Genomic DNA, 22066 nt, shown 5'->3' with positions numbered 1-22066 from the left:
GACAGCAGCCTGAGGAGGAAATGTTTTATTTTAGGTATGGCAGTGTCCTCAGTTTTAAACAATTTTTTCCCCCCGTTTTCAAAAATGTTCACACGATTAATGCCTCTTGCATGTATTCAACAAAAGTTGCCTAGCAACCATCAAGAAGCATTTTTGGAGCGCAAAGCGTCTAAAAATGAATGAAGAGCAAAAACAGTTTGTTGCAGCTGAAATGACCAGGTTTCTGATACCAGGTTCAAAGCAGATCCCCCAGGAATCAGGCTAGACATCCCTTAAGAGTAACAAGATATGATTTGGCATACTTAGAGACCCACTGAAATATCCTGTTCATATTGATCACATGCAAAGAGGGAATGTGTAAGATACAGGAGGAACCTCTAAGTATAGCTTGATCCACTTCTCTGCCTTCAGGCCGGCTGCCTCCTGCCTAATCCCATGTGGTGGATATGTAGATAATGGGGTTTTGGAAAACACTTAAGAAGAAGGATTATAACACCTCCTCTGGGTAACCCATTTTGGAATCTTGCAGCCTTTGGATTGAGACCACTAGGTAAAGAACGTGGGTTAATCCAGGAATTAACCTCTTCTCTTCAGGTTACTGATTTATACAAGTGATTGGCTCTCATAGTCATATGTTATCCTAAATGAAAACAACCTATCGTATCTTTTATATCAAAGGTCACAAATGCAAGTGTCCAGAGGTGTCAGCAGAGAACCTAGAGGGAGAAGGATGGTGGGGCTTATGAGAAATCAGGAGGCAGTAGATACCCATGCTCTGCCTAAAGGAGCAGCTGGTTTTCAGCTCCAGTTTTTTGTTGTGTTGTAGGAATAAGAGCCCACAGTTGTCAGATCTCTCAACTCTTTAAGAAGAGCCAGGCATATCAGTTTCCATGTGAAAAATCTCATGATTTTTAATTGATGACAAATAAAAATTTTTTAAAAATCTACAAACTAAGTAAACTATGATACCAGGCAGATTAGGTCTATGAACCAGTCTTATTTAATGAAACTGTCATGTTATATAGATGAGGGAATGGAGGGAGGCGTGGTGAGTGAGGACATTTATTCAAATTTAATGAATATGTGAACTCCTTAAAGTGAGGAACTGTGCTGTTTTATCCCCAGCTGGACTAGCACAGTTTCAGGCATGTGATGGCAACTCCACAAGTATTTATTGAATCAACAAATATTAGATCTTAGAAGCTAAACCAGGACTTGGATTAGCCAGTAAGAAATCAGGACCTTAAATACTTGTTCTTAAATGATTTTATTTTCTTCCTAAGTGACCTTCATTAACTTCTGTTTAGATAGAACTTGCTCTTTTGCCATACTGTGGCTTGTTTAAAGTGGTATTTGATGAATAGGAATGTTCTAGTGAAAATGTCAGAGGAAAAACCCTGGATTCTATCTGGAGTTCAACCTTCCCATAGATCTGTCTATACTGGGACTCTTACAAACAATAGGTTTTCTTGGCCTATCATATTCAATTCCATTCAAATATTTGTCTATTTATTGAGCTCCTACAATGTGCAGAGGCCTCTGTATGGTGACTTCAAGACATAGGGGATTCAGGGGACCTGGGAGGGATCAGGGTTCAATGATAATTTAGAGAATGAAGATGCTTGGCATAGTCTCTCTTTTTATTTATTTTTTAAAACATTTTTTTATTGGAGTATACTTGTTTACAATGTTGTTAGTTTCTGCTGTACAGCACAGTGAATCGGTTACATGTAAATATGTATTCCCCTCTTCCTTGAATTTCTTTCCCATTTAGGTCCACAGATAATTGAGTAGAGTTCCCTGAGCTATATAGTAGGTTCTCATTACTTATCTACTTTAGACATAGTATCAATGGTGTATGTATGTCAATCTCAATCTCCCAATTTCTCTCTTTTAAAACAATTTTTTGGTCCTGTTTAGGCAACACTTCACTGTGTGGCAATTTCCTTTCTTCACTTTTTGTCCTGAGATTTAATCTTGCCCCCAATATAGAATCAGTTATCACCAAGACATCCTCTCTTTTAACAACCTCTGGTTATTGTCTCTGTGTTGGAAGACTCAGCCAGAGTGGACAACATTCAGCCTTCATGGAGGTATACCAGATGTCTAGTGATCCTCGGGCTTTCATTGCACTTACTCTTTCTTCTTGGGTTCTTTATGGTGCTTACCTCTATGCTAAGGGTTCAAGTGTTTCTACTGTGTCAATAATACACCCACTAGAGAACTACCAGCCTCTTGAAATGCTTGAAGTGATGTGTTACTTCACGTGTCTGTGCATGTAATAGTAATAATAATGAAGTCCACCATTTATTCACTTCAGTTCAATCACTCAGTTGTGTCCAACTCTTTGCAACCCCATGAATCGCAGCACGCCAGGCCTCCCTGTCCATCACCAACTCCCAGAGTTCACTAAGACTCACATCCATCGAGTCAGTGATGCCATCCAGCCATCTCATCCTCTGTCGTCCCCTTCTCCTCCTGCCCCCAATCCCTCCCAGCATCAGAGTCTTTTCCAATGAGTCAGCTCTTCACATGAGGTGGCCAGTGCACTGGCATTTCAGCTTTAGCATCATTCCTTCCAAAGAAATCCCAGGGCTGATCTCCTTCAGAATGGACTGGTTGGATCTCCTTGCAGTCCAAGGGACTCTCAGGAGTCTTCTCCAACACCACGGTTCAAAAGCATCAATTCTTCGGCGCTCAGCCTTCTTCACAGTCCAACTCTCACATCCATACATGACCACTGGAAAAACCATAGCCTTGAGTAGACGGACCTTTGTTGGCAAAGTAATGTCTCTGCTTCTCAATATGCTATCTAGGTTGGTCATAACTTTCCTTCCATGGAGTAAGCGTCTTTTAATTTGTGTTTTCTAAATACCAGATAATGTGCTAGTCATGTTGTCTCATTTTATCTCATTCATAGTCTTTCTCAGTCATAATTGTTCAATCCTTTTTTTTTGATAAATGGGCAAATTCAATCCCAGAGAGAGATGGACTTGCCCAGGGTCATACAGTTGCTTGGTTGGTGAATATTATGAAGAACTCTCTGATCTCAAAGCCTCTGCTTTCTTAACTTCCTTATGAAACTTGGGGATCCAGCAACAGTTTTACCAACTTCACCAGCCTTCTGTGAAAGGTATACCTTTTTTTAGAAAGCCAACTCTAAGGGATGCTTTAAACCAAGTGAATGATTTTGAATGAGACTGCGTTTAATTTCAAAACAGTGTCCTTTGCTGGCAAAGATAATCATATGTAATGTCATCTTGCAACCTCTCTGCATGTGTGTGATTTCATAAAACTGGTGTAGCAGTTTATTATTATAAAATTAGTATCACATAGAACAAACCCAGGACCCAAGCCAAACAAAATAGACAATGAGTAGTTATATAAGGTTTTGGAAGCACATGTAGTAGAACACAAGCTCACTGTATTTTCTTCTCAATTGTCTGCTGTTTGTTAATGTTTCCTTTTCACCGTGATTGCATCTCAGTTTAATAGCACTTGCCATCTCAGGCTTTATGGTGCCAGGCCTGACATAGTTACATTCCCTTTGTGCTAAAAATATTGCATGTATATATTCAACCGCAGCCCGACATGTTTAGCTAATGGGCTACTCAAGGAGCTCTGCGCTTATATAATTAAGTGATGTATGTAATTTTGTGTTAACACATTTGCAATGTGTGTTTCCCTGGTGATTGCAATACTTTATTCCATGTAAAGTGTGACATTTTAATTCCCGCTGAACAATTTCCTACCTGGATTTGCCTTGTTTTTGTGGCAGGGGATTATTTTGCAATCAAGATAAAAGCATTATTTATGAAATTTCTAGGCTATCCCATTACTGGGAACTTTTAACTGCAGATCAATCTCCTATTTTATTGATCTTTGTTAAAAATCTTTATTAGAATTTAAATTTGATCTCTACATTATAGATTTGCTGAGACTTTGGCCTGTAGGAACACTTTTTTTTTTTTTAAGGCAGCTTTGCAGGGATGGGGTTTTATTAAAAAATAGTTCTCGCCAGACAGTGTGCCATCTTCCCCAGAGAACTTCGTTTCTCTTCCATGTTGCTCTTTCACCCTCTTTAGGTCTCCAGTAGAGCCAGCATCATCCTGTGGGCTTGGAGGGTCTTGGCAAAACAAGTCAGATTTATAGATTTTCACAGACAAGGCAAGTCTCCGTTAAGCTTTTAAGTGGTTGACAATAGCTGGGCCTCAAAGTTACACAGTGGGAATTAAAATGTGAATGCATATTTTCCCCCCTTATTAATGGCCACTGTGACCAAAGGAAGGTGCTACAGACAGGAAGGTGAACAGCCCAGCCACTTTCCCCTCTTCAGAAATATTTCTTTTCTCTCATGGAATCAGCAGTCAGTACAATTTAATAAGCATTTACTAGACCCTCACTAAGTACCATACACTGCTTTCAAAATATGATCGTCAACTGTTCTGTAAATGTTTATTGAGCACCTACTATGATGCTGCTGCTGTGACTAAGACTGATGTCATCTCTTTAGTCTGGTGAGGCAGAGAGACCCACAGATGATTTCAGTACAGGTGCTGGGGTAGAAGCATACTTGATCTAGAAGTTACAGACAAAGAAATCCTCCCCCAGCGGGAGACGTGGAAAATAAGGAAGTGTCTTAGGGGATGCAATTCCCAATGCAAGTCTAGGGGAACAAGTCCAAGTTGGGGCAGGAAGGACAGAGGTGAAGAAGGAAGGGTGTTGTTGTCAGAGCTCGGGCACAGGTGTGAAGCCATGTGAAGAGCCTGGAACCTCTAAGGCATTTGTTACCACTGTAAGGTAACAAGGATGCTCCAAGGCAAGGTGGGCAGTGGTTCATGTCTCCCGCAGGTCTTGAATTCCCAAAGTCTTTCCTCACATGAGGAGGCCCCTGGGCTTGCTTTCAGCCCAGCCCAGCAAAAGCAAGCAGGTGGCAGGCGCTGAGGCCAAATGCCGAGTACTGCCCTGCTGGCTTCATGAACGTTTTCCTTTTAGCCCTTCCCATTTGGGTCTGAGCAAACAGCTGGGAGTGTGGTGCGCAGAAGTCGCGCCAGAGGACCTACGGTTGTATGCTCCAAGTGAGCTTTCTCAGTTGTGTGTTTTGGCATTCGAACACAGCGGGAATGTCCTTGTCAGCTCCCATTTGACTTTATTAATTGCAGTTCCTTGGAAAGTGTGTTTTAGTTACGTGGTCTTGGGATGACAGAGCTCACCCCGCAGAGAGACCCAGGAGGAGGTATTCGGGGCCCGTTGCAAAGCCATCTGCTGCCAAGGCATCACTGCTGGTCCCTTGCAGCCAGCAGACATGGGTGTCCGTCATGCTCTGCGGCCAACAGACATGGGTGTCCGTCATGCTCTGCGGCTAGCCGTGTGACCGTGGGGAGTCTGCAGTCTCTGGGCCTCCCCTTCCTGACAAGTAGAATACGGATTTGGACTCAGTGGTGTCTGAGGTTCACCTTACGCTGGAATGTCATCATTCTTTAAATTACTCAAATGAAGAATCCTGCCACCATCACAGCTCCTAGCAGTGATCTTTGGTTCCAGATCCACCAGAAAACCCACAGGCCACTTTCTACACTTCACGTCTTCTCTGGCTCTATATTTTAGAAGGCTGTCTACACTAGTTAAGATGCAAAGGGAATTGCTAAGCTTCTGAATATTCCTGGAAGATATGGTGGTATGGATCAAATAATCCACTTCATTAGGTGACAGGAGGCTGTCACCTAGCAGCTCCATGTTTCCAGGCCCCGCCCCTCCCCGCCCCCCTCCCCCGGCCAACCCCCACTTCCCAGAGCCCTGAGGCTGAGGTTAATAACGTCAAAAGAATGTTTTAAAATTGCTCTTCTGTTGATTCCAAAGAGTCAGAGCCCTCACGTGGTTAGAGTCCTGGGCTAAGAGTCAAATTCTAAATTTAATTCTAGCCTCTGTGAACGTCTTCGTGCCTCACTCTCTCAACATTAAGTGATGTTTCAGTTTTCTCATCTGCAAAATAGGCCTAAGATCCCTTGCTCCACAGAAATATTTGCAGACAGCTTTGTGGTACACAAGGATTGGCATTATATTGGGGCAGAATATCATTTTTCATTCCATAATGGGGCTGAAACAAAAGCCCTTTTGAGTATGCACCTTGTGTAAACTTACCATGCTTAAATGCTGATGAATTTCAGAGGTCAGCAAACACCACCCCCTTTCTTCATTATATTTTTTAAAGCTAAACAAGGCTAACTAGGGAATTCATTTTGGAATAAAAAGACATGAAAGAAAGGGTATTTCAGCTTGCACAATAGTACAAAGGAGAACAAGAATCATCATGTTTGCTAAAGAACTCACAGCTGTTTAATTTTGTAGTAAAATTACTAAGAACTTTGCAAATTCAAAGACAAAACCAAACAACTGTTGTTGCAGCACTGAATTTCCACGTGTAAGCGGAAAAGCCAAGTTAAGATTAATCTGCCCCTAAAATCACATTAAAAATACAGAACGTTTTTGTTAATGCTGGTTGGAGGAGCGGCTTTTATCTGAAGAGAAGACACATAAAAGAGGGAAATGGTACGTTTACTGCTAATAAGATGAAAAATAGTTTATGTTCTCGTGTACTTTGCCCCCAGCTTTTTCTTAAGCTGCTCAGTCTGTTTTAATGCTAGGTTTGTTTGCTTTTTGGGGATGGGCCTGTTAGGCAGGAAATTGTTGAAAGGCCTACAGCAGAATTTTTATTTAAACGGTGTTTTTAAAAATTAAAATTAAATACCAAATTGAGTAACCGATGATTAAATTTGGAGTTCAGATTTTTGTAAAATTTTATTTTTAGACGATAAGTTCTATACCTGTACTTGTTCTGTAAATTCCAAGTTTCCATATGTTGCCCATTGTCAGAAACAAATAAACTGTTCCTCATTTAAAAAGAAAAAAAGTGGTTTTCTTCCATATTAGGGAATTTATTCAGACTTCTTTCCTTGGTTCCTATAATTCCAAGCCAGTTGAAACATCAGTCTATTTTTGGTTATGAAGAAACTTTTTTAAAATGTAGGCCTGATTTTTTTTTAAGGTTCTAAATCTCATAAAAATCAATTTACCACATATATAACAGTTATGGTTGTAAATAGAGTGAAGTCACTGTATTCTAGAAAGACTGATTTCTAATTTCCATATTAGCCCCTCCCCTCATCCTCTTTCCCTCTCCACATAGGAGGGCTGCTAAATGTAAATTCTGAAACACACAAAACAACATAAGGTTGTGATTTGTGACTGTTTCTGTCGAGGCTGAATGTTCTTACCTGAATTTGATTAAACACTCTAGTTAGTTTCTGGGTTTTTATGGTTTTCCCACCACATCACATAGATTGACCACAAGAGGGCAACCGAGAGTTTCCTTTCAGCTAACAAAGCCAGAAATGGTTTTAATATCAGCTAAGTGTTTTAACTTGCTAAGGATTTATTTCCCCGCCTTCCAGTTGCCACACATGCAGCCTCCGAGTTTCCACTAACAGCGAATAATAATCCAAATAAAGTTCTTCTGAAGGAAAATATAGACAGACTGGTCCAGACAAGAGCTTTTGCCCAAATAAGGAATCCTTGTGTGGAGACCCCACGTGTTAGATAACCATCGACTGACAGTTGGCCGTGAGTTAATAATGTTGGATGCTGAACTATATATACCATGTGCTATAAAAGAGTTTGGAGGGTAAAGACAAATACTGCTACGGTTAGATTTCAGAGACATACCAAAGGTGTGCAGACTGCTTCTCTAGATGTAAGTTGAACCTGCCAAATAATTCCATAAAAATTATTGTTACAAGTATTGGTGGAATGAATAATTGTCATTACACATTTTGTTGATGTTGTGGAGATTTTAGTCTGAATCTCTCTGCATGCCATTGCCTTAAATGCTATGTCAACTCTTGCCTTCTAAGAAAAGAAAATATTTCCTAACTTGATTTCCACTGCTACCATTGCTGTTTTTGTTTTTATAATGAGAACCCTAAAAAGGGGGTGGGGGAGTTCTATAAAAGAACCCAGGCAGGTGTGTAACCCTTTGATTGGCATGTTATATTTGGAGAACCCTGTTCCTCCCCTAGGTCGGTTTCTATGTTGCTGCTGCCACAGGATCAAAAGAGGAGGAGGGGGAGGGGGACAGGCTTTAAATTCAGCAACTGCAACAAGTTATTTGGGAGGATGAGACCTAGGCCAGCCCTCTTCTCAGGGTGATGCCCCCTGGTCTTTTGGGTGCTAAGATTGGGAAAAGAATGCATCTTCTCTCCTGCCCCCTAGAGTTCAAACCTTTTTGTTCTGTCAGCTTTTCTGGGCTCATTGGAGCTCCTGTCTTCAATGAGCAACTTCTCTTTGTGTCGTATGAAGCTGTGGGACTTCAAGTACCTTGGGAGAGTGATGAAGGCCACGCCCTTCCTTTGGGCCGACTGTATCTGACCTCTCTACTTCCTGGCAGATGAAAACTCCAAAAAGAAAAACACATCCAGACCATGAACTTACTCAACAATTTGTGATGGAGAAGCTTTTACTTTCCAGTGAGTCAAAATCACTCATAATCTATTTTCTCTTATTCAGTTTGCAAATGACTTACCTTATGCCCAGCTCATGCTGGCAGCAGGAAAGAATAGTAAGTAAAATTAAAAAATTAGCTCTTTTTCTCAGTTTCTTCTCCTTCCTCCACTCTCTCACTCTTGAAATCTGATGTCAAAGCTTAAAATCTGCTTTGGCATCTTAGTTAAGGAAGTTAATGAAATAACATCTTCATCAGGGCCATTTAGTTACTTTGAGTCAATGATTACCAGATTTGAATTTTACAAAGGAGACATTTCAGGTTTGGCAAAATGTTCGGATACTAACATCTATGCATGACTACCCTCCAAAACAGTGAATAAAAGTCTAGATTGTACTGAAACTTTGAATCATGATTTTTTGCTTCTTATTTTAGCTTCAGATGTTAATCTTATTCTGCCTGCTTTTTAACACACATTTGTATGGACCTATCTGTAATCGTAACATTGAACTGTTGACTAAACTAACATTGCCCAAGAGAAAGATAATGCAAGTCATATGTGAATTAAAATTTCCCAGTAACCACATTTTAAAGGATAAAAAGAAACAGGTAGAGTTAATTTTAATAACATTTAATGTAATGCAGTATATCCAAAATATTTTAATATATAATCAGTATAACATGTTAGTAAGGGCTATTTTGTGTTGTTTTGTATATTCTTGGAAACTCAGTGTGTATTTTATACTTGCAGCACATCTCAATTCAGACTAGATGTCTTGGGTGCTCAAGAGCCCTATGTGGATAGTGGTTGCCGTATTGGACAAAGCAACTCTAAACAGCCCTAGAAACATTTTAGCTTTCACTGAAATACGTGGGATAACTTCTAACATTTTCCGTGTGTTCTCCATGTTCACTGTGAGATTCCTTGGGTATCTCTCTGCTTTTCCCTGCAGTGTGCCATCCTCTCACTCCCAGGAGCTGAGCTCCCTAGCTGGCCCCACTGGGTTATAACGAGCTGACCTTGTTTCATACACCACCAGGCACTGTGGAGCTCATTGCCACTTCTCCACACACACCCCAGGCCCTTTCTCCTCACGCCACTTGGCTGCTGCACACACTATTCTCTGCCACCTGTGGGTTCTGAAAAACGACAAACAGGAATAGTCATCTTTTTGCTTCTAAGTAGGAGACTCTCCTACTTGTTTTTCACTTTGTTTTTGGCTCGCCATGTGGCATGCAGAATCTTAGTTCTGCCACCAGGAACTGAACCTGGGCCCTTGGCAGTTAAAGCACGGAGTCCTCAAGGGGATTCTCGGAAACTGTCGTACTTCCCGTGGCTTCCCAGCTGGCACAGTGGTAAAGGATCTGCCTGACAATGCAGGAGACATAGGAGATGTGGGTTCAGTCTCTGGGTTGGGAAGATCCCCTGGAGAAGGAAATCACAACCCACTCCAGTAATCTTGCCTGGGAAATTCCATGGACGGAAGAGGTTGGCATGCTGCATTCCATGGGGTCGCAAAGACTCAGACACGACTTAGTGACTGAGCGCACACACATCCTACTTCTTAAATTATTCTTTCTGAATGGTAGAAAAACAAGAAGAGAGTGAAAAATCCTCTTTCAGCACAAATTCTTTTCGGGATTTTTAGAAAGAAATTGGGAAACTATTATATGATGATCTTTTACTTTTCCTTATGTGTATGTGTTTGAAAAAGAGAAAAGCCTATACTATATTAGTCCGAGTCTATAATAAGTTAAATATCTCCATGTTAATCCACACACACACAAACACACACACACACACACACACACACACACACAGTCTCTTTTACTTCTTTCCAAGTTGGGAATGTTTTCTTTAGAGATGTAGCAAATCAATTATCCTTAACATTGAGCACGGAATATCTCATTTCCAAACCTGGAGAAATGGCTGAACAAGAAAGTTCTGTTTATATATGAGTTTAAGAATTCTTTTGATATTTACTGCTCCTTGCAAGATTATTCAATACAAAAATGTAGCTTTCACTTCTGTGCTGTCACATACAATAGTAACACCATAGAACGTATCAATCATGGAGTAGAATAAGCAGGTTTATTGATTGTAAAAAAAAGAAAAGAAAAAGAGACAAAGATTAATTCTCTATGCTTAAGAGGTCTTCATAAACTTCATAAATTATAGCCATCAAAATGTCTTTTAAAACCATTTCCAGAGTGACTCTTTAAAGAGCCTAAAACAAAGCACTAGTATCTTAAGTTAATATTCTATTGATATTACAGATAATCGTATTAAGAAAGATTTAAATCTGTGTATATTGAATAGTTATCAAAAAATGCAAACATGGGTTATTTCAGATTCTTAAGAAAGCAGATACAGTGAGCAGTGAGACAACACATTTGTTCTAAGCGTAATAGTTGTGATGCAGCTTTTTTTCCTCAACATCCAGCATGAGCTTTCCTTTTAACTGACGAGCCGGGGGTTTGGAATTGGCTGGTGGATATCTGACATCTGGGGAAATGAATAGCAGGAGAAATGAGTTGCAAGGTAGATGTGAAAGTCACATTTGAGCCACTGTGGTATTTGAGAGTCCAGTTGTTAGTTTTGCTGGGTTCGTGACTTCATGACAAGACTTTGCAGCTGGGGGAGGAAGCGGGACCCCCTGTGTGCAGTCTGAGCACCTAGACGGCACTGCCTCCTTTAGATCTTAAGGACCAAGCTAGGCCCTCAGGTACCCACTCTGCCCCGATGTCTCTTTACAAAATATTTGGAATTCCAGTCTTTCCACAGGCTCCTGATACCATGGTCTATAGACTCCATTACCCCCAAAAGATGAATAACCATTTGCAGGGCAGCTATGAGCTGCTGCCTCCATCCCCTTACAGGTCCTGAAGGGGCTTTTTCATCTGAGATGGTCCCCCTGGCGGAATCTGTGGGCCGCCAGACAGACCAAAGTTTGAGAGGTCTGCAACTGATTTCAGTCACCTTCCCTTCTTAAGAATTCTCTCCATAGTCAATTCTCTGAAGACCCAAATCTCTCCTCACTCTCCACCTCAATTTAGCTCCTAGATATTCCCCATCAAAGTGATGGTGAAAAGCGACTATAATCCCTTTCTTCTTTGCCCAGTGCCTATCATAGACCTCCAGAATATTTCTACATTCCTTTAGAATTCCCTACATCATTTTGGAATAACATATAGATAACATTTGGCCATTTAAATCCTGTCTTCCCCCTCAAGGCACAGAGGGGAAATAAAGATAGAGATCTGCCCATCACTGGTGGTAAAACCTGACTGAAAAAGAGGTTTGCTCTTGCATTAATGGCAAGAATGCACGGAGTCACATGGTTTCAGACCAATTAGCAATACAGATGAGCTAGCAAGTCAAGTTCCATTTATAGGCTGGGGGAAGGGGAGAAGTAAAATAATCTGTGTTGTTAAGTGTTTCTGAGAAATGAAGACCTCCAGGGCAGAGAGAAGGCGGATCAGGAAATAGCTATGCAAATCACATGCCTATGAAATTACTAAAACTTTGATCAGAGGCATTAACAATTGCTCCAGCATTCACAAGTATGAAACAAGGAGTGAGTAAGACAGGGCCAGTTGGGAAGGCATTACAAAAGTGTTTGCTTCCATGGTTTGTTGAGCAGTCAATGAAGTCCACAGCTGTTTTGGACTTAAGTTGCCTGAGCAGTCCAGGTATGACAAATGCAATAATACATTCCACTCTCATTAGTGACTCTTAGGGACCTCAGTGACAAAGAGCCAAAGTTCCTGGACCTCATATAAAGCCTGCTTCATTTTTTTTTTTTTTTCCCCATCCTCTTTCTAATAACACTTCTGCTTACCCTTCCACAGGTGGGAGGAGAGGACCTGGATTCTGTGAGAGTGTAGTTCATTGGAAATGCTAAATTGTATTTAGTAGGCACTGTGGCTCAAGCAACATTAAGGTATGGCTTGGGCTGAAGCAAACTTGGAAACTCAAAGTGGCCGTGACATCCAGAGTAGTGAGTGTGACCATTCCCTGGGGCACACCCCCTCGGTCCCTGTTAAGGGCTGTCTGGTCTGGGTGGCATTTGAGAGTGAGGGCATTTGAGGCTGGCTTAAATGGCAATCCACTCCAGTATCCCTGCCTGGAAAATCTCATGGACAGAAGAGCCTGGTGGGCTTCAGTCCATGGGGTCACAAAGAGTCGGGCACGACTGGGTGACGAACACAACACTTGCTGGCGTCAGTTCACAGCTCTGCTGCTGCTAAGGTGCTACAGTCATGTCCAACTCTTTGCGACCCTATGGATTGTAATCCGCCAGTGCCCTCTCTCCATGGGATTCTCCAGGCCAGAATACTGGATGGGTTGCCATGCCCTCCTCCAGGGGATCTTCCCGACCCAGGGATTGAACCCAAGTCTCCTGCATTGGCAACGGGTTCTTTACCACTAGTACCACCTGGGAAACTCCTCACCACTCTGGACTCACCTTATTAATGCCTTTATTTGAGAGAAAAAAAAAATTACTCTTAAAAAGGAAACTGTCAGAAAAATTATAGGACATGATAACACTCTTGCAGCTTTTTTCTTTTTAAATTTTGTTTAAATTGTGCCTATTGCTCTGAAATCATCATTTAAGCCAGAAAGTCCCCCAGGATGGAGTTGTGCTTGCTAACGGCCTGATGTGTTCGCATCTCAGACAGCACAGTTGCTTCTCAAACATTTCTGTTGAGTGTGGAAAATTATTTATAGACCAACAGAATAAAAGTAAACTTGCATGATCTTAAGTCCATATAAATAATTAATGCTTTGTGAATCCACAGAGTCAACCAATTATCAGACACTGAGTCCCAGCTGCTGCAGTGTTCTAGCCCCGCTCTGTGAGGTGTGGAGTTGGGAGTATATGGAATGTAACTGCGGATTTGAAACAGAATTTCAGGGAATCATTTATGAATTTAAAAGCAAAAATGTTGGCTTTAAGTTAAAGCCAACATGAGAGCTGAGAGCTTCTGTTTTTCTTTTCTTTTTTCCCTAGTATTTGAAAACTGAAATTCTGTGAGAGATTATCTGTGAAATGCCTTTCTTTTATTACACCCATAAATTTCAGGAGTGGCTTTGATCAAGCTTTCTGCCACTCTGGGTTTCTAAATCTTATACTCATATGTTAATAACTTTAAAAACACGCATCCTATTTTTGTTGCAGTGAAAGAGGAAGTTTCTAAATAGTCAAAAGGGAAACGTTGAAAATAGAACACAATAAATGATAACTAAATTAGGGTAGGTTCCCCCCCGAGCCCCGCCCCAGAAAGAGCAATGCTCCATGCTGAAACTTGCCAGAGTATTTTAAGATTATTGTCTATAAAGAAACTGTACCAAAGAATTGAGATGCTCAGAGGAAAGGCATTAAAGAAATGCAAAGTATTATCAGTAATGCACACTATACATAGAACGGTGTTTGCGAGTCCTATTTTAATACTTCAGTCTGTGGAGTTTAGTTTTCTGACTTGTGTTTAGTGTTTAAAAAACACACACAACTTGCAAATCAAATGAGTTTATGCTCTGCCGGCTTCCTCTAGACATTGACCCTGGGGGTCAAACTCTTAGGAAAATGATGCCTGGTTTTCCATTCCCCTAATTCCAGTCTCTACCAACAAGCAAGTCCTATCTCTGAGTGGGAGCTCACAGAGAATTTCTCGAGAAACTGTGTAGCTGCGTTGGCAACAAAATCCTCTCTGCAAAAGGAGAAGAAAGAGTTGTTAACTGATGAGTCAATCCAGCTTTTATAGCAGTTTATCTTCGTGGTATTTCCAAGAGCATAAATGTTATAAAAAAAGAGACGGTCATGACAGGAAGAACACAGTAGGAAAAAAAACAGAAACGTTTAAGCCAAAAGCAATTTACTTTGCCAGTAACTGGTTACATTTCCTTTGTTTTATTATTATTATTGCAGTATGAAAGTTTCCCACACCTGCACTGCCTGACACATAACTTGTCAGAACCCACAGTGAAGTAAATACATAATTGAGTACCTGCAGCTCTGAGCTTCTAGACTCTTTAAGGGAAAAAAAAAAGCATGTTTTGCTCTACTGTCAGAAAAAAAAAAAGACTATGATTCATTAATAGTTGAAGGAGTTTTTTTAAAAAAGGGAATATACAAAACACAAGGGTTAAGTATCAGTAGCCTGGACCACTAGCAGTAGCCGATTTCTCCTGGGATTAACACCTATAGAAATAGCCGTGACTTCACAATGGTGAATACTTGTTAATTTCATGGCACTGAGTAAGAGGAACAGATGGGCAGTCGGAGAGAGAAGATACTTTTTAAAAAAAAACCGTAGACATCATTCACTGATCAGGCAGAAAAGTCCGTCGATGGCGCACTGCAAGGGGGTGATGTACTTGGTGCTCTAAGTCTTATTGGAACGCTGTGACTTTGGTGAAAGTCTCATCACCTACTACTCAGGATTGATGGGGACCCTCTGCTCACCAGCAGGGCTGGAGGATGCTGTTTGATACCTGAGATGGGCTATAGCGCCCTCGTGCTCTCTGTGTGGTATTTGAGAGTGTTTTCATTTGGGGATAGCTCCCTGGAGTCTGCCAGCCCAAGTTAAGAATGTAAATACGTCGTTATAAGATACAGCAAGTGTGTATGTAAAAGGGAAGTTCCGGAAAGCAGGGGCTCTGGGTAAAGTCAGTTGCCTGGGTGGGAAGCTTTCTACTACCAGTAACCAGTGGTATGAACTAAGACAAAATAATTTCTATCTCAGTTACCTGGTCTGTAAAATGGGGATAATAATAATTGTACCTTACTGTGGGCTTGTTTTGAGTTTTAAATGAGTTGTTGTATACAAAGCTCTGATTGGCAAGACAAAGTGCTCTGTAAGCATCAGTAATTATTATTATTAATAATATTTGTGGATAATATTGAAAACATTCATGCAAAGAGCACTGATTGAACTCTATGAATACGCCAGGCCAGGGTTGGCCTGTGGGTATATACTGTACACATGTCAAAGTAGCTGTGCATTTATTGATTCATGCTCTATTTTTTAGAGTAGAACTGACTAGAACCAACTATGCTGTCAGTACATGTATTGCTAGCTTCCAAGAATCATTTTCTTGGTAGAGACTGGCCTCCTCTACAGCAGCTGGAGCTGGTGTGACTATGGAGTTACAGGATTTGGGTTCTCTCAGTAAGTCTGCGGCCCTTAGCTGTCAAGCAGAGGGGCAGGTGTAAGTTGGTCCAGGGCAGCTGAGAGGAGGTGGGCTGTTTCTTTAATAAAAGAGTCAAAGGCCAGAGCAAGCCCATCCCTGACCACCACCATACCATAAAGCATTTGTTTTCATTCACCCCCCTAGCAAATAATTTGCTTTTTTGTGACCCTGTAGGAAAAAAAGAGTAATTTGGGGACAAGAATATTTGCTGTCCCCAGAAGCCAGCCCTGCAGTCCCAAAGCTTCACCTTAGTTCTAGTGGATCTAAAAACTCTCTTAATTGTATCGTGGAGGCTCTTAACCTGTACGGAGTCCTTCATGCTTCCCCTAGTACTTTTAACATCTGGTGTTCGGTTTATTTGCTCATTGCGTGTGGGACAAGATCATGGCCCCACTGAGATGCCAGACACAATTACCCTAAGCAGGAACCAAAGGCTCATCTCCCACTGTGGGAGATCTCATCTCCCACAGTAAATTCCTGTCACTGGTGTTTGCTCCCAGAGCTCACAGGTGAGCAGGAAAGGTGAATGCCATTTACAGGTGCCCAATGTGATGGGTATACACACAGTCAAGTTGACGGGCCTAGCTCTTGACACCAAGGACATATATGTGGGCATCTTTATTTCCAGCAGTCACTTGATTGTTCAACAGTGTATTAGGCATTACTGCCCCTGGGTGGGTACTGGGGCCGAGAGAGATGAATCGGACATGGTCCTGCCATTGAGGACTCTCCGACTCAGTGTAAGAATAAGCCAGCTAAAGTATAAATAACACAGTGATACCTTCCATATGAGAAGGTCAGAAAAGGAGCTCAGAGGTAAGACTAACAGAGGTATTCAAATTTGATACTTAAGGGATTGGTGGGATTTACCTAACCATACCTGAAATACCAGTGTACTTGCCTTCTGAGGAACAAAAGACTTTTTCTCTTGATCAGATTCTACTTAGAGCTTAAGTTTGTGTGACCAGACTATTAGGTGCTAGTCTGTTCTAAATTTGTAATTCTCAGAATTTGCTGGGGAAGGGCATGTGCCTCTCTGGGTTCTAAGAGCAGCTCAAAGAATGGAGAAAATAGACCCGATTTGGGGATGACTTATTGTCAGTTCCCGGAACCTCTGCCTTTATTTAAAACAGCCTGTTCAATGTGAGTTCTCTCTGTCTAAAAGGCCTTTGGGATTTGAAAGCTTTTCTGGAAATAAATGCCTTTTAGGTTTAAATGCTTTTTGCCAAAATTGTTAGGCAGGAAAGATCATAGTAACAAGTCTTAGAACAGAGGCAGTGTTGTTTTGTCCCTTTTAATGAAATGCCCCAGACCTACCTCTAGTTCTGTCAGTTTCTGTCAGCTCTCTGCTGGGCTATTATTTTGATAAGGGACTTGAAAGTACATCCTTCCTTCACCGTCATTAAAGTCTTAGCACTTGGGTCAGTTGTGGAAACACTTCTGTGCTACACGGAGAGTCCTCAAATCAAAATAGTCCCCACCCTGGCTCCAGGCAGAGGACCTCATCAGTTCATGGAAGGTGGCATCAGGCTCTGACAGGGGAGCTGGAGGTCAGGAGCCACAGAACAGGCAGGATGAAGTCACCCACCCCACTCGGGGAGGTGGAGAGAGGCGAGCCCTGCCTGCCAGTCTGGCAACTCCAGCCAAGCCCTCGGAGCTCATCCCACACACCCCGTGCTAGTCACTGCTGTGTTTACATGAGTAATGGAGCTGCCGGGGGAGGGGAGTTGTAAGCAGAGCGCTGAGCCTCGCAGCTCGCATTCGGAGGGAAGCTGACATCCACACCAAGTCGGGTGGAGACTTCCAGGGACGTGGGGCCGGGGAGAAGTCACATGCTGTAGCTTTCATGAGCACAGACATCGTCAAGCAGATGTTTGCCGACTGGAATGGGTAATCGCCGCTTTCTCTTTGCTTGATTTTCTGTTTGTGAGTTTGTATCCCTTTGGTAATGCCAGGATCGCTTTCTGAGATGGGCTTTCAGACAGACATTGTGAGGAGATGAGAGGAGAGCAGATTTGGGAAGCGGGGACTCTGAGCCCCAAAACCACTTTTGAAACTTTGGCCTGATTTGAAAGGCAGCTCTGCTTTATGGTGCTTTGTCAACAGCAAGACTGTTATCCACAGTAGAAAATCAAATTAGTGGGATTAATTGTGTTTGTAAGATGAGTATGATGTACAGTGTCCTAAAACCACTGGCTAACTGCATGACATAAGTAAGATTAACAACAATTAAGAGGGGTGGAGTTGTTCAGATTTCGCATGGCCATAATCATACCTTAAAGCAATAATAATTAAAAAAAAAAAGTGTGGTACCTTGAAAGGGCCTAAAGAAATTGCTTGGGATGTAATTGGTTAGTTTGAAATTCTTCAAGGGCTAGCCGGTTAGTTGGTTTGTTTTAATTTTGCTTGACTGGGTAACTGGTGAAGTTAAATGTGAAAACTGATGCCGGAGAGTCATAGCAGCACTCAATAAACAGCAGCCTTTTTTTTTTTTTTCCTTTTCTCCTTCTTTTATGGATCTTAAAGGGATTCAACCTCAGCATCCAAGATGAAATATAACTTTGATTTGTGTCTTGTCTGTGGCTTTTAAAAAGTATAATCTCCACGGAATCAGGCTAACTCCAGTATGATCTTTGGAAGTTATTTTAAATAACCCTCAAGATCTTCATAAAGTATATATATATATATATATATAGAAAAGAAAAAGAGCATACTGCCTTAAATGTACCTGCCAGATTCGCTGAGATCTGAAACATGCTGGTTGCAATACTGTTAGTAAACACATTTGGTAGTATTTTTCAGATTATTGTGAATGCCTCTGTCTACAGCTCTCCCTTACTTATTTGTATCATACTTTGAGAAAATGCTTACCTTTCCACTTTTGAAGAGAGAGGTTTTCAAGTGTTACATTACTATGATGCCATAACGGGCTGGCATATCACTTGGGTTTCCGAAAACAAGATACAAAGCAAAACATAAAGAATGAGCCTGGCTCAGGGCTGTCTTTCAAGGCCAGTGTGTGTTTCTTGTGTAACAACAGGGAAGTGCGCTTTCCTTATCATCGTCCTTTAAAGCCGAGGGCTTCATTGTATTTACATTAATTAGACGTGTTCCAGTGTAACAGGTTAGCTTTGGGAAACATGTCCAGAAGTGCAGAGGCTATGTAGACGCAGCCCTTCAGAGAGGGACGTCTGAAAGGAGGCTTGGCTACCGCAGATGTGTACATTTCTCAGAACAATTAGAGGGCGCCGCTGGAGTGAGTGTCTCAGTTTTTAATAAGGAAACCCACGCAAATGAAAATGCCTCTCAATTGTTCTCCATTTGTTTTCAGCGCCAAATCTTAAAGGCAGACCACGCAAAAAGAAGCCATGCCCACAAAGAAGAGACTCTCTCAGTGGTGGGAAAGATCCCAACAACAATTCCGATGGCAAATCCGTTGCCAAGGTACAGTCATTTGGCTCCCCAGTATTCGCTGGGATTCGTTTTTGCTGCATCTTTTTATTTTTCCCTTTTTCTCTTTATCTCTGTGCGCCTGTGTCTTGGTGGCAGTTTTCAATTCAGAATCTGACTTTGGTATTCACAGCTCTCTGCTGTGCCTGTTCCTGCCACCCCCCTCCCCTGGCGGGGGTTGAGGGGGGAGCTGGGGGAGGGGCAGTGGAGGCATTTTGATTAGTCAACAGAAAGACTTCCCACCTCCCGGCTTGGAGGGTTGGGTAAAGGACAGATGATTAAGCGCCCACGTCATTGAGGCTGAGATTTCATAGTAGGTGACACAATGACATAGTTTACTCTGCTGGTATCAAAAATAGACTGGATGAACCATCCTCTTTCTGAATGTATTCATCTAAATATGCTTCAGAGATGAAAACTGGATGGAATTAGAAATGGCTAGAATGAATTTTTTTTTCAAGTTATTTTTTTTTCCAAATCCCCTCTAATTGACCTTAGGATTAAAGACTCGTAGCCCAGTCCTTACATGTATACATATACTTGTATACACATTTATGTTTTTAAAGATCATTCATAATGCGGAATGGAAGTCCAAATTCTAGACTCTCTTTCAGGACCTGGGGCCGTTTTGCCTTAGCATTCTTAGGAATCTTGAAAGTGCATGCCTGAAGAATTTAGCACCGTGAAGGGTGAAGTGTCACTTCATATTTTTAGGCTTATCTTTTTCACTTTTGTGGGCTTGGATCGTATTTCCATGATTCCGTTTACGGGGTGTTTGCGTTTAGGTGTTGTTTCTGTGCCAAAGACAGCAATAGCCCCTTTAAGACCTGAATTGAAGCCCAGAATTCAACTGACACCGCATTTCCAGATCCAAGGACTAAACTTACAAAAATGGGAGCATTTTTAGTGAATCTAGAAGATCCTGATGTGGAAAACCATGACTTCAGTTCTGTGTTGGCAGTTGACTGTTTTTCTGCCATGCCCTCCACTTCTCTTCCAGTGTAAAGAAGCAAATCACAGACATTCACATTCTGTATCTTATCTTCAAGCATGACTGTTTCATCGGGAAGTTCTGAGGACTTTCAAAATTGCAAAGGGTTAAAAAGATCACCTAGTAGAAATGTATATTTTCTGGCTAAAAACCAATCTGTTTTTGCCTAAAGTTATTTTTGTTCTATTCCTTTGACCTCCTGTGAGTGAGTCCATGTGGATACCGAGGGTGACATTTTCTCGTAATTGGGACATCTTGGCCCTACAAGTACCTATCCAGGACTTTGGCTTCTGTGATCTTGAAGGATGTCAGCGGGAACAGTTTATTCCCTATGATGTGGCTTGCAAGATACTGCAGGATGGAGCCAAGACAGATCATAGCCCTCAGCAGAGCTTGTACTGACAGCATCTCGTGTTGGAGCCCTGCCCCATACCTCTAAGGTGATGTCATGTGTTTATCCCAGCACGTTCTGCACCTGAGCCCAGCAGGATGAAGCTCCTTCTCGAGTCATTTGCAGCCACCACCACAGTAAGCCTCTGGGAATTTTACAGAACTCACACAATTGACCTGCAAGAACAGTACCTCTCCTTCCATGGAAGGCAGCTCAGGACTCATACTGGGACCCACAAAACTGAAGAAAACTGGAGACTGTATTTGCTGCTCACCTGCTTCTTAGGAGGAATGGTAGTCTAGCCTTGGTTTTCTAAGTGACCCTTTCCATCTGCCCTGCCCAGCACTGCCATTCAGCATCTTTACAAGGAGGAGGCTTGCCCTTCCATCACAGATATCAGTGGCGAGTGGATGAACATCACTCTGTAGTCAGCTCCCAGGGACCAGTCTGAATGCCTTGCTTTTCTTGGGAGTCTTGGATTACAGTCCTGCCTTGGCTGCTTCCACTGGGTCTGGAAAGACCACTTCACCTAGAAGAGACAGGCTGGTAGCTATGAAGTATGGTGGGCTTCTGTTGTCACTGACGAATGGATGCAAAGTCCCTGCAGAATAAGCAAGCCACATCTGGGGCCAGGAAAACCATGCAAAAGGCATGTGTATCTTGGAGTGGTCTCTTCTCAGTAAATACTACAGGAGAGGTTACAAGCCTGTGACCATCTGATCAGTTGCTGAACTGGAAGCAACGTTGCAGGTGACAGTTGGGCTTTTTAACCAAGACCTGTGTGGTTTTTTTCACAAGTGCCTCAAACAGACCACTTCTAACTATGGATAAGTACCAGCTTTCTGCAGCTCCATGCAACAAAGTGCTGTCAGAGTAAGAACCCACTCAGTTTGTCGTCTGCATGACTGGAAAAGCAGGTCAAGTTAATTTGCCTGTCGCCATCCAGAGTTTGCCCTCTTTTAGTGAGAACATGAAAACTTTGCAAGACTGTGTTTTCCAAGGGACAGAGAATGCATGGCTTTACAATGACAGAGTCATGGAGAAGAGGCTACCAGTTCTCTGAAGATGACAAGAACATGTCCTACCCAAATCCAGGTCTGGGGCAAAAAACTTATTCACATGGTGACTTATATAAGAGAAGTCTTCTTAGCCTGGCTCTCAAATGAAAGGCCTCCGTTGATAGAAGGCAAATGACTTTTCACATCCTGTAAGCACTTTGCAATGACCAGAAGTACACAACAGGCAGCTTATATTCTAGAAGGACCATTGGAAAGGGAAACTGCAGTATGTTCTTTCACTGAAATCACCAACATACTTTCACTATTTTACAAATGTGATACTTTCGTTATTTTCAGTATTTTTCATCCCATTTGGTCCTAAGAACTTACCCCGGGGATTATCCTTCTTGCTTTCTTGAGGAGGAAAATGAGGATTTCCGAGGAAGTTAGTGACCAAATAGAAATTAGACTCTGGTTCCTTTCCTGCTGGTTCAGCACATCCTGCTGCCTGGGTTGAAGGCTGGATTAGTTACAGCTCAATCCA

The 22066-nt window shown here is 41.9% G+C and overlaps 1 protein-coding gene across 3 annotated transcripts in view; it reads left to right on the top strand.

Moving 5' to 3' along the window:
• The window catches only part of ARID5B (AT-rich interaction domain 5B), a 192343-nt gene that overhangs the window by 128435 nt on the left and 41842 nt on the right, over positions 1-22066 (top strand). For 2 of the 3 annotated variants that reach the window (XM_086382291.1, XM_086382290.1), the window contains one exon: positions 19024-19136. In XM_086382291.1, the coding sequence (XP_086238417.1) occupies positions 19024-19136 (113 nt within the window). Of the gene's footprint in view, positions 1-17449; positions 17583-19023; positions 19137-22066 lie in introns of those variants that run through there. The other variant, XM_086382292.1, reaches the window with a different exon arrangement.

This window comes from Bos grunniens, chromosome 28, assembly GCF_055505025.1.
Source record: "Bos grunniens cultivar Pamir isolate PY7600 chromosome 28, Bosgru_T2T1.0, whole genome shotgun sequence".
NCBI lineage: Eukaryota > Metazoa > Chordata > Mammalia > Artiodactyla > Bovidae > Bos > Bos grunniens.
The sequence above is the reverse complement of the archived record's forward strand: the minus strand, read 5'-3'. Positions and strand labels throughout refer to the sequence as shown.